The sequence below is a fragment of the Salvelinus fontinalis genome, chromosome 1 (genome assembly GCF_029448725.1).
Source record: "Salvelinus fontinalis isolate EN_2023a chromosome 1, ASM2944872v1, whole genome shotgun sequence".
Taxonomy (NCBI): domain Eukaryota; kingdom Metazoa; phylum Chordata; class Actinopteri; order Salmoniformes; family Salmonidae; genus Salvelinus; species Salvelinus fontinalis.
The window spans coordinates 93,474,779-93,488,194 of NC_074665.1; the positions used below are offsets into that span (position 1 = coordinate 93,474,779).

General features: G+C 42.9%; 1 protein-coding gene across 50 annotated transcripts in view; it reads right to left on the reverse strand.

Moving 5' to 3' along the window:
• The window catches only part of ank3b (ankyrin 3b), a 483,498-nt gene that overhangs the window by 329,383 nt on the left and 140,699 nt on the right, over positions 1-13,416 (reverse strand). The window contains exon 1 of one of the 50 annotated variants that reach the window (XM_055936218.1): positions 5,867-6,006. The exons of the other annotated variants lie outside the window; for them this stretch is intronic. Coding sequence (XP_055792193.1) covers positions 5,867-5,902 — 36 coding nt within the window. The 5' untranslated portion in view covers positions 5,903-6,006. Of the gene's footprint in view, positions 1-5,866; positions 6,007-13,416 lie in introns of those variants that run through there. 50 annotated transcript variants of the gene reach the window in all.

Genomic DNA, 13,416 nt, shown 5'->3' on the forward strand with positions numbered 1-13,416 from the left:
CCCTGTTAATATCTACTACAGTAACATCCCTGTTAATATCTACTACAGTAACATCCCTGTTAATGTTAATATCTACTACAGTAACATCCCTGTTAATATCTACTACAGTAACATCCCTGTTCATATCTACTACAGTAACATCCCTGTTAATATCTACTACAGTAACATCCCTGTTAATATCTACTACAATAACATCCCTGTTAATATCTACTACAGTAACATCCCTGTTAATGTCTACTACAGTAACATCCCTGTTAATATCTACTACAGTAACATCCCTGTTAATATCTACTACAATAACATCCCTGTTAATATCTACTACAGTAACATCCCTGTTAATATCTACTACAGTAACATCCCTGTTAATATCTACTACAATAACATCCCTGTTAATATCTACTACAGTAACATCTCTGTTAATATCTACTACAGTAACATCCCTGTTAATATCTACTACAGTAACATCCCTGTTAATATCTACTACAGTAACATCCCTGTTAATATCTACTACAGTAACATCCCTGTTAATATCTACTACAGTAACATCCCTGTTCATATCTACTACAGTAACATCCCTGTTAATATCTACTACAGTAACATCCCTGTTCATATCTACTACAGTAACATCCCTGTTAATGTTCATATCTACTACAGTAACATCCCTGTTAATATCTACTACAGTAACATCCCTGTTAATATCTACTACAGTAACATCCCTGTTAATATCTACTACAGTAACATCCCTGTTAATATCTACTACAGTAACATCCCTGTTAATATCTACTACAGTAACATCCCTGTTAATATCTACTACAGTAACATCCCTGTTCATATCTACTACAGTAACATCCCTGTTAATATCTACTACAGTAACATCCCTGTTAATGTTAATATCTACTACAGTAACATCCCTGTTAATATCTACTACAGTAACATCCCTGTTAATATCTACTACAGTAACATCCCTGTTAATATCTACTACAGTAACATCCCTGTTAATATCTACTACAGTAACATCCCTGTTAATATCTACTACAGTAACATCCCTGTTCATATCTACTACAGTAACATCCCTGTTAATATCTACTACAATAACATCCCTGTTAATATCTACTACAGTAACATCCCTGTTAATATCTACTACAATAACATCCCTGTTAATATCTACTACAGTAACATCCCTGTTAATGTCTACTACAGTAACATCCCTGTTAATATCTACTACAGTAACATCCCTGTTAATATCTACTACAATAACATCCCTGTTAATATCTACTACAGTAACATTCCTGTTAATATCTACTACAATAACATCCCTGTTAATATCTACTACAGTAACATCCCTGTTAATGTCTACTACAGTAACATCCCTGTTAATATCTACTACAGTAACATCCCTGTTAATTTCTACTACAGTAACATCCCTGTTAATATCTACTACAATAACATCCCTGTTAATATCTACTACAGTAACATCCCTGTTAATATCTACTACAATAACATCCCTGTTAATATCTACTACAGTAACATCCCTGTTAATGTCTACTACAGTAACATCCCTGTTAATATCTACTACAGTAACATCCCTGTTAATATCTACTACAGTAACATCCCTGTTAATGTTAATATCTACTACAGTAACATCCCTGTTAATATCTACTACAGTAACATCCCTGTTAATGTCTACTACAGTAACATCCCTGTTAATATCTACTACAGTAACATCCCTGTTAATATCTACTACAGTAACATCCCTGTTAATATCTACTACAGTAACATCCCTGTTAATATCTACTACAGTAACATCCCTGTTCATATCTACTACAGTAACATCCCTGTTAATATCTACTACAGTAACATCCCTGTTAATATCTACTACAGTAACATCCCTGTTAATATCTACTACAGTAACATCCCTGTTAATATCTACTACAGTAGTAACATCCCTGTTAATATCTACTACAGTAACATCCCTGTTAATATCTACTACAATAACATCCCTGTTAATATCTACTACAGTAACATCCCTGTTAATATCTACTACAGTAACATCCCTGTTAATATCTACTACAGTAACATCCCTGTTAATATCTACTACAGTAACATCCCTGTTAATATCTACTACAGTAACATCCCTGTTAATATCTACTACAGTAACATCCCTGTTAATATCTACTACAGTAACATCCCTGTTAATATCTACTACAGTAACATCCCTGTTAATATCTACTACAGTAACATCCCTGTTAATATCTACTACAGTAACATCCCTGTTAATATCTACTACAATAACATCCCTGTTAATATCTACTACAGTAACATCCCTGTTAATATCTACTACAGTAACATCCCTGTTAATATCTACTACAGTAACATCCCTGTTAATATCTACTACAGTAACATCCCTGTTAATGTTAATATCTACTACAGTAACATCCCTGTTAATATCTACTACAGTAACATCCCTGTTAATGTTAATATCTACTACAGTAACATCCCTGTTAATATCTACTACAGTAACATCCCTGTTAATATCTATTACAGTAACATCCCTGTTAATATCTACTACAGTAACATCCCTGTTAATATCTACTACAGTAACATCCCTGTTAATATCTACTACAGTAACATCCCTGTTAATATCTACTACAGTAACATCCCTGTTAATATCTACTACAGTAACATCCCTGTTAATATCTACTACAGTAACATCCCTGTTAATGTTAATATCTACTACAGTAACATCCCTGTTAATATCTACTACAGTAACATCCCTGTTAATATCTATTACAGTAACATCCCTGTTAATATCTACTACAGTAACATCCCTGTTAATGTCTACTACAGTAACATCCCTGTTAATGTTAATATCTACTACAGTAACATCCCTGTTAATGTTAATATCTACTACAGTAACATCCCTGTTAATATCTACTACAGTAACATCCCTGTTAATGTTAATATCTACTACAGTAACATCCCTGTTAATATCTACTACAGTAACATCCCTGTTAATATCTACTACAGTAACATCCCTGTTAATATCTACTACAGTAACATCCCTGTTAATGTCTACTACAGTAACATCCCTGTTAATATCTACTACAGTAACATCCCTGTTCATATCTACTACAGTAACATCCCTGTTAACATCTACAACAGTAACATCCCTGTTATTATCTACTACAGTAACATCCCTGTTCATATCTACTACAGTAACATCCCTGTTAATATCTACTACAGTAACATCCCTGTTAATATCTACTACAGTAACATCCCTGTTAATATCTACTACAGTAACATCCCTGTTAATATCTACTACAGTAACATCCCTGTTAATATCTACTACAGTAACATCCCTGTTAATATCTACTACAGTAACATCCCTGTTAATATCTACTACAGTAACATCCCTGTTAATATCTACTACAGTAACATCCCTGTTAATATCTACTACAGTAACATCCCTGTTAATATCTACTACAGTAACATCCCTGTTAATATCTACTACAGTAACATCCCTGTTAATATCTACTACAGTAACATCCCTGTTAATATCTACTACAGTAACATCCCTGTTCATATCTACTACAGTAACATCCCTGTTCATATCTACTACAGTAACATCCCTGTTAATATCTACTACAGTAACATCCCTGTTAATATCTACTACAGTAACATCCCTGTTAATATCTACTACAGTAACATCCCTGTTAATATCTACTACAGTAACATCCCTGTTAATATCTACTACAGTAACATCCCTGTTAATATCTACTACAGTAACATCCCTGTTAATATCTACTACAGTAACATCCCTGTTAATATCTACTACAGTAACATCCCTGTTAATATCTACTACAGTAACATCCCTGTTAATATCTACTACAGTAACATCCCTGTTACTATCTACTACAGTAACATCCCTGTTAATATTAATATCTACTACAGTAACATCCCTGTTAATATCTACTACAGTAACATCCCTGTTAATGTCTACTACAGTAACATCCCTGTTAATATCTACTACAGTAACATCCCTGTTCATATCTACTACAGTAACATCCCTGTTAATATCTACTACAGTAACATCCCTGTTAATATCTACTACAGTAACATCCCTGTTAATATCTACTACAGTAACATCCCTGTTAATATCTACTACAGTAACATCCCTGTTAATATCTACTACAGTAACATCCCTGTTAATATCTACTACAGTAACATCCCTGTTAATATCTACTACAGTAACATCCCTGTTAATATCTACTACAGTAACATCCCTGTTAATATCTACTACAGTAACATCCCTGTTAATATCTACTACAGTAACATCCCTGTTAATATCTACTACAGTAACATCCCTGTTAATATCTACTACAGTAACATCCCTGTTCATATCTACTACAGTAACATCCCTGTTAATATCTACTACAGTAACATCCCTGTTAATATCTACTACAATAACATCCCTGTTAATATCTACTACAGTAACATCCCTGTTAATATCTACTACAGTAACATCCCTGTTAATATCTACTACAGTAACATCCCTGTTAATATCTACTACAATAACATCCCTGTTAATATCTACTACAGTAACATCCCTGTTAATATCTACTACAGTAACATCCCTGTTAATATCTACTACAGTAACATCCCTGTTAATATCTACTACAGTAACATCCCTGTTAATATCTACTACAGTAACATCCCTGTTAATATCTACTACAGTAACATCCCTGTTAATATCTACTACAGTAACATCCCTGTTAATATCTACTACAGTAACATCCCTGTTAATATCTACTACAGTAACATCCCTGTTAATGTCTACTACAGTAACATCCCTGTTAATATCTACTACAGTAACATCCCTGTTAATGTTAATATCTACTACAGTAACATCCCTGTTAATATCTACTACAGTAACATCCCTGTTAATATCTACTACAGTAACATCCCTGTTAATGTTAATATCTACTACAGTAACATCCCTGTTAATATCTACTACAGTAACATCCCTGTTAATATCTACTACAGTAACATCCCTGTTAATATCTACTACAGTAACATCCCTGTTAATATCTACTACAATAACATCCCTGTTAATATCTACTACAGTAACATCCCTGTTAATATCTACTACAGTAACATCCCTGTTAATATCTACTACAGTAACATCCCTGTTAATATCTACTACAGTAACATCCCTGTTAATGTTCATATCTACTACAGTAACATCCCTGTTAATATCTACTACAGTAACATCCCTGTTAATATCTACTACAGTAACATCCCTGTTAATATCTACTACAGTAACATCCCTGTTAATATCTACTACAGTAACATCCCTGTTAATATCTACTACAGTAACATCCCTGTTAATATCTACTACAGTAACATCCCTGTTAATATCTACTACAGTAACATCCCTGTTAATATCTACTACAGTAACATCCCTGTTAATATCTACTACAGTAACATCCCTGTTAATATCTACTACAGTAACATCCCTGTTAATGTTAATATCTACTACAGTAACATCCCTGTTAATGTTCATATGTACTTCAGTCATCTCCCCCACAGTAACAAACTAATATAAAACAGTCTTTTCCCTTATTTCTGAGTCATTCCGGGGTCCTGAAATCTAAGCCCCTGCCACACAATGCGTCACTATGCTGCAGCATGCTTGTCCTCTGTCCCGTAAACACTGTAACATCCATTACCCCGACACTGGTCCATCTCCCAGCCGTAAGTCACAGCACAACACCAGCCAATGTCACCACACATTCCTACAGTCCAAACTAAAGAGTAGTGATGCAGAGATTCAAAGAGTACAAAGTCATTTAATGTCAACACTTACTGCTTCTAGCAACTCTGCTCCCTCCTCCACTGCCATGTTCCCTGTTTGAGAGTGACACCGGAGTCGTCAATTAGCAGCGCAGGGATTGGGCCAAGCAGAGAGACATTCAGGGATTGGGCCAAGCAGAGAGACATTATATCAGAGCTAAAAATACCTGAAGAAACAAGACCAGTTCCGGAGCACAGGACACTAAAGCAATGGAACTGCCTAGCCTGCTAACACTGGTCTCTACCTGATACTAAAGCAATGGAACTACCTAGCCTGCTAACACTGGTCTCTACCTGACACTACCTAGCCTGCTAACACTGGTCTCTACCTGACACTACCTAGCCTGCTAACACTGGTCTAACCTGATACTACAGCAATGGAACTGCCTAGCCTGCTAACACTGGTCTAACCTGATACTACAGCAATGGAACTGCCTAGCCTGCTAACACTGGTCTCTACCTGATACTACCTAGCCTGCTAACACTGGTCTCTACCTGACACTACCTAGCCTGCTAACACTGGTCTAACCTGATACTACAGCAATGGAACTGCCTAGCCTGCTAACACTGGTCTCTACCTGATACTACCTAGCCTGCTAACACTGGTCTAACCTGACACTACCTAGCCTGCTAACACTGGTCTCTACCTGACACTACCTAGCCTGCTAACACTGGTCTAACCTGACACTACCTAGCCTGCTAACACTGGTCTCTACCTGATACTACCTAGCCTGCTAACACTGGTCTAACCTGACACTACCTAGCCTGCTAACACTGGTCTCTACCTGATACTACCTAGCCTGCTAACACTGGTCTAACCTGACACTACCTAGCCTGCTAACACTGGTCTCTACCTGACACTACCTAGCCTGCTAACACTGGTCTAACCTGACACTACCTAGCCTGCTAACACTGGTCTAACCTGACACTACCTAGCCTGCTAACACTGGTCTCTACCTGACACTACCTAGCCTGCTAACACTGGTCTAACCTGACACTACCTAGCCTGCTAACACTGGTCTCTACCTGACACTACCTAGCCTGCTAACACTGGTCTAACCTGATACTACAGCAATGGAACTGCCTAGCCTGCTAACACTGGTCTCTACCTAACACTACCTAGCCTGCTAACACTGGTCTCTACCTGACACTACCTAGCCTGCTAACACTGGTCTCTACCTGGTACTACCTAGCCTGCTAACACTGGTCTCTACCTGATACTACCTAGCCTGCTAACACTGGTCTCTACCTGGTACTACCTAGCCTGCTAACACTGGTCTTAACCTGACACTACCTAGCCTGCTAACACTGGTCTAACCTGATACTACAGCAATGGAACTACCTAGCCTGCTAACACTGGTCTAACCTGATACTACAGCAATGGAACTACCTAGCCTGCTAACACTGGTCTCTACCTGATACTACCTAGCCTGCTAACACTGGTCTAACCTGATACTACAGCAATGGAACTACCTAGCCTGCTAACACTGGTCTCTACCTGACACTACAGCAATGGAACTGCCTAGCCTGCTAACACTGGTCTCTACCTGATACTACCTAGCCTGCTAACACTGGTCTCTACCTGATACTACAGCAATGGAACTACCTAGCCTGCTAACACTGGTCTCTACCTGACACTACCTAGCCTGCTAACACTGGTCTCTACCTGACACTACCTAGCCTGCTAACACTGGTCTCTACCTGATACTGCCTAGCCTGCTAACACTGGTCTCTACCTGATACTACAGCAATGGAACTACCTAGCCTGCTAATACTGGTCTCTACCTGACACTACCTAGCCTGCTAACACTGGTCTCTACCTGATACTACAGCAATGGAACTACCTAGCCTGCTAACACTGGTCTCTACCTGATACTACCTAGCCTGCTAACACTGGTCTCTACCTGATACTACAGCAATGGAACTACCTAGCCTGCTAACACTGGTCTCTACCTGATACTACAGCAATGGAACTACCTAGCCTGCTAACACTGGTCTCTACCTGATACTACAGCAATGGAACTACCTAGCCTGCTAACACTGGTCTCTACCTGATACTACCTAGCCTGCTAACACTGGTCTCTACCTGATACTACAGCAATGGAACTACCTAGCCTGCTAACACTGGTCTCTACCTGATACTACAGCAATGGAACTGCCTAGCCTGCTAACACTGGTCTCTACCTGATACTACAGCAATGGAACTGCCTAGCCTGCTAACACTGGTCTCTACCTGACACTACCTAGCCTGCTAACACTGGTCTCTACCTGATACTACCTAGCCTGCTAACACTGGTCTCTACCTGACACTACCTAGCCTGCTAACACTGGTCTCTACCTGACACTACCTAGCCTGCTAACACTGGTCTAACCTGATACTACCTAGCCTGCTAACACTGGTCTCTACCTGATACTACCTAGCCTGCTAACACTGGTCTCTACCTGATACTACCTAGCCTGCTAACACTGGTCTCTACCTGACACTACCTAGCCTGCTAACACTGGTCTCTACCTGACACTACCTAGCCTGCTAACACTGGTCTCTACCTGGTACTACCTAGCCTGCTAACACTGGTCTAACCTGATACTACAGCAATGGAACTGCCTAGCCTGCTAACACTGGTCTCTACCTGATACTACAGCAATGGAACTGCCTAGCCTGCTAACACTGGTCTCTACCTGATACTGCCTAGCCTGCTAACACTGGTCTCTACCTGATACTACAGCAATGGAACTGCCTAGCCTGCTAACACTGGTCTCTACCTGATACTACCTAGCCTGCTAACACTGGTCTCTACCTGATACTACAGCAATGGAACTGCCTAGCCTGCTAACACTGGTCTCTACCTGATACTACAGCAATGGAACTGCCTAGCCTGCTAACACTGGTCTCTACCTGACACTACCTAGCCTGCTAACACTGGTCTCTACCTGATACTACCTAGCCTGCTAACACTGGTCTCTACCTGATACTACCTAGCCTGCTAACACTGGTCTCTACCTGATACTGCCTAGCCTGCTAACACTGGTCTTAACCTGCCACTACCTAGCCTGCTAACACTGGTCTTAACCTGACACTACCTAGCCTGCTAACACTGGTCTAACCTGATACTACCTAGCCTGCTAACACTGGTCTCTACCTGATACTACCTAGCCTGCTAACACTGGTCTCTACCTGATACTACCTAGCCTGCTAACACTGGTCTCTACCTGACACTACCTAGCCTGCTAACACTGGTCTCTACCTGACACTACCTAGCCTGCTAACACTGGTCTTAACCTGACACTACCTAGCCTGCTAACACTGGTCTTAACCTGACACTACCTAGCCTGCAAACACTGGTCTCTTCCTGACACTACCTAGCCTGCTAACACTGGTCTCAACCTGACACTACCTAGCCTGCTAACACTGGTCTCTACCTGACACTACCTAGCCTGCTAACACTGGTCTCTACCTGACACTACCTAGCCTGCTAACACTGGTCTCTACCTGATACTACCTAGCCTGCTAACACTGGTCTCTAGCTGACACTACCTAGCCTGCTAACACTGGTCTTAACCTGACACTACCTAGCCTGCTAACACTGGTCTCTACCTGACACTACCTAGCCTGCTAACACTGGTCTTAACCTGCCACTACCTAGCCTGCTAACACGGGTCTTAACCTGATACTGCCTAGCCTGCTAACACTGGTCTCTACCTAACACTACCTAGCCTGCTAACACTGGTCTCTACCTGATACTACCTAGCCTGCTAACACTGGTCTCTACCTGACACTACCTAGCCTGCTAACACTGGTCTTAACCTGCCACTACCTAGCCTGCTAACACTGGTCTCAACCTGACACTACCTAGCCTGCTAACACTGGTCTCAACCTGACACTACCTAGCCTGCTAACACTGGTCTTAACCTGACACTACCTAGCCTGCTAACACTGGTCTTAACCTGCCACTACCTAGCCTGCTAACACTGGTCTCTACCTGACACTACCTAGCCTGCTAACACTGGTCTCTACCTGATACTACCTAGCCTGCTAACACTGGTCTCTACCTGATACTACCTAGCCTGCTAACACTGGTCTCTACCTGACACTACCTAGCCTGCTAACACTGGTCTTAACCTGATACTACCTAGCCTGCTAACACTGGTCTCTACCTAACACTACCTAGCCTGCTAACACTGGTCTTAACCTGACACTACCTAGCCTGCTAACACTGGTCTTAACCTGACACTACCTAGCCTGCTAACACTGGTCTCAACCTGACACTACCTAGCCTGCTAACACTGGTCTTAACCTGACACTACCTAGCCTGCTAACACTGGTATCTACCTGACACTACCTAGCCTGCTAACACTGGTCTCTACCTAACACTACCTAGCCTGCTAACACTGGTCTCTACCTGACACTACCTAGCCTGCTAACACTGGTCTCTACCTGACACTACCTAGCCTGCTAACACTGGTCTCTACCTGACACTACCTAGCCTGCTAACACTGGTCTTAACCTGACACTACCTAGCCTCACAGCTCCCTGACACTACCTAGCCTCACACCTCCCTGACACTACCTAGCCTCACAGCTCCCTGACACTACCTAGCCTTACAGCTCCCTGACACTACCTAGCCACACACCTCCCTGACACTACCTAGCTTCACAGCTCCCTGACACTACCTAGCCTCACAGCTCCCTGACACTACCTAGCCTCACACCTCCCTGACACTACCTAGCCACACACCTCCCCTACACTACCTAGCTTCACAGCTCCCTGACACTACCTAGCCACACACCTCCCTGACACTACCTAGCTTCACAGCTCCCTGACACTACCTAGCCTCACACCTCCCTGACACTACCTAGCCTCACACCTCCCTGACACTACCTAGCCTCACAGCTCCCTGACACTACCTAGCCTCACAGCTCCCTGACACTACCTAGCCTCACAGCTCCCTGACACTACCTAGCCTCACAGCCACCTGACACTACCTAGCCACACACCTCCCTGACACTACCTAGCCTCACAGCTCCCTAGCTTCACAGCTCCCTGACACTACCTAGCCTTACAGCTCCCTGACACTACCTAGCTTCACAGCTCCCTAGCCTCACAGCTCCCTAGCCTCACAGCTCCCTGACACTACCTCGCTTCACAGCTCCCTAGCCTCACAGGTGCTAGCTTCACAGCTCCCTAGCCTCACAGCTCCCTAGCCTCACAGCTCCCTAGCTTCACAGCTCCCTAGCCTCACAGCTCCCTAGCCTCACAGCTCCCTGGCCTCACAGCTCCCTGGCCTCACAGCTCCCTAGCTTCACAGCTCCCTAGCCTCACAACTCCCTAGCCTCACAGCTCCCTAGCCTCACAGCTCCCTAGCCTCACAGCTCCCTAGCTTCACAGCTCCCTAGCCTCACAGCTCCCTAGCCTCACAGCTCCCTAGCTTCACAGCTCCCTAGCCTCACAGCTCCCTAGCTTCACAGCTCCCTAGCCTCACAGCTCCCTGACACTACCTAGCCTCACAGCTCCCTAGCCTCACAGCTCCCTAGCCTCACAGCTCCCTGACACTACCTAGCCTCACAGCTCCCTAGCCTCACAGCTCCCTAGCCTCACAGCTCCCTAGCCTCACAGCTCCCTAGCCTCACAGCTCCCTAGCCTCACAGCTCCCTGACACTACCTAGCCTCACAGCTCCCTAGCCTCACAGCTCCCTAGCCTCACAGCTTCCTAGCCTCACAGCTCCGTGACAATAATACCGGTGCTGTGACCACTAGTCTTCCCCCAGCTGTCTCCACAGACAGCGCCTCTACATAGCTGAGCTGGGGATCTCTCCCTCACTTACCATATTTGTAGGCGCTAGTCACTCTGTGCAGCATGATCCGCAGGGGGGACCAAAATAGCAGCGCAAAATCAGCTGGTTTGGACCGTCCCTGCTGGCCTCCCTGTCTGGAAGCTGTTCTGCACAAGTCCTATTGTCATGTGGTTTATCAGCTCTTTTCTCTATACAATGCAGTCCACAGCCAGCCAGTAAGTCAGTCAGTCAGCCAGCCCCGCTCATCCCGGTTCAGCCACCCACCACTATAGAGAACCAGTCAGCCATGCCGGGAAGTTGAGCACAAAGTCAACTGGTCCAGCTTAGGGAAGACTTATTATGGAGCGCTGTCTGATCAGTCTGCTTGGTCTGGTCCCTTAACCCACTGCTGGACTGGACACGACTGGGCTGGTAGAAACCACTGTCTGGCAGCATAAACAGCCTTCTCCCCAACAGCCGCCAGACTAATTAATTGAATCAATGCAGTCAGCAGCAATTCATTCTGATATTTTGAAATGCCTCCCTCTTTTTGAGACAGTCTAATTCAAGATGCTAGAAATTGTAAGAAACAAAACCCGCCAAACATTAAATACATGTAATAACTCAATTCCATTATATTGGTAAAGGTCAAAACAAATATATTTTTATTAAGGACAGGTGGGGTTTCCTTTACTAAATAATTGTATGCATTTAGGAGAAATGTACAGTCAGTGCATCCAACTACTTCAGTAGGAAAAACAACTATCTATTATAATGTGTTCCATTGTTTACTGGACTTTTACTAGTTGACCCAGATCAAAAGGTCAAAGAGCAGCCTCTATCACTATCAAGGTCAGAGCAGCCTCTATAACTATCAAGGTCAGAGCAGCCTCTATAACTATCAAGGTCAGAGCAGCCTCTATCACTATCAAGATCAGAGCAGCCTCTGTCACTATCAAGGTTAGAGCAGCCTCTGTCACTATCAAGGATAGAGCAGCCTCTGTCACTATCAAGGTCAGAGCAGCCTCTATAACTATCAAGGTCAGAGCAGCCTCTATCACTATCAAGGTTAGAGCAGCCTCTATAACTATCAAGGATAGAGCAGCCTCTATCACTATCAAGGTCAGAGCAGCCTCTATCACTATCAAGGTCAGAGCAGCCTCTGTCACTATCAAGGTTAGAGCAGCCTCTATCACTATCAAGGATAGAGCAGCCTCTGTCACTATCAAGGTCAGAGCAGCCTCTATAACTATCAAGGTCAGAGCAGCCTCTATCACTATCAAGGTTAGAGCAGCCTCTATAACTATCAAGGATAGAGCAGCCTCTATCACTATCAAGGTCAGAGCAGCCTCTATCACTATCAAGGTTAGAGCAGCCTCTATAACTATCAAGGATAGAGCAGCCTCTATCACTATCAAGGTCAGAGCAGCCTCTATCACTATCAAGGTCAGAGCAGCCTCTATCACTATCAAGGTTAGAGCAGCCTCTATCACTATCAAGGTCAGAGCAGCCTCTATCACTATCAAGGTTAGAGCAGCCTCTATAACTATCAAGGTTAGAGCAGCCTCTATCACTATCAAGGTTAGAGCAGCCTCTATCACTATCAAGGTCAGAGCAGCCTCTATCACTATCAAGGTCAGAGCAGCCTCTATCACTATCAAGGTTAGAGCAGCCTCTATCACTATCAAGGATAGAGCAGCCTCTGTCACTATCAAGGTCAGAGCAGCCTCTATAACTATCAAGGTTAGAGCAGCCTCTATCACTATCAAGGTCAGAGCAGCCTCTATCACT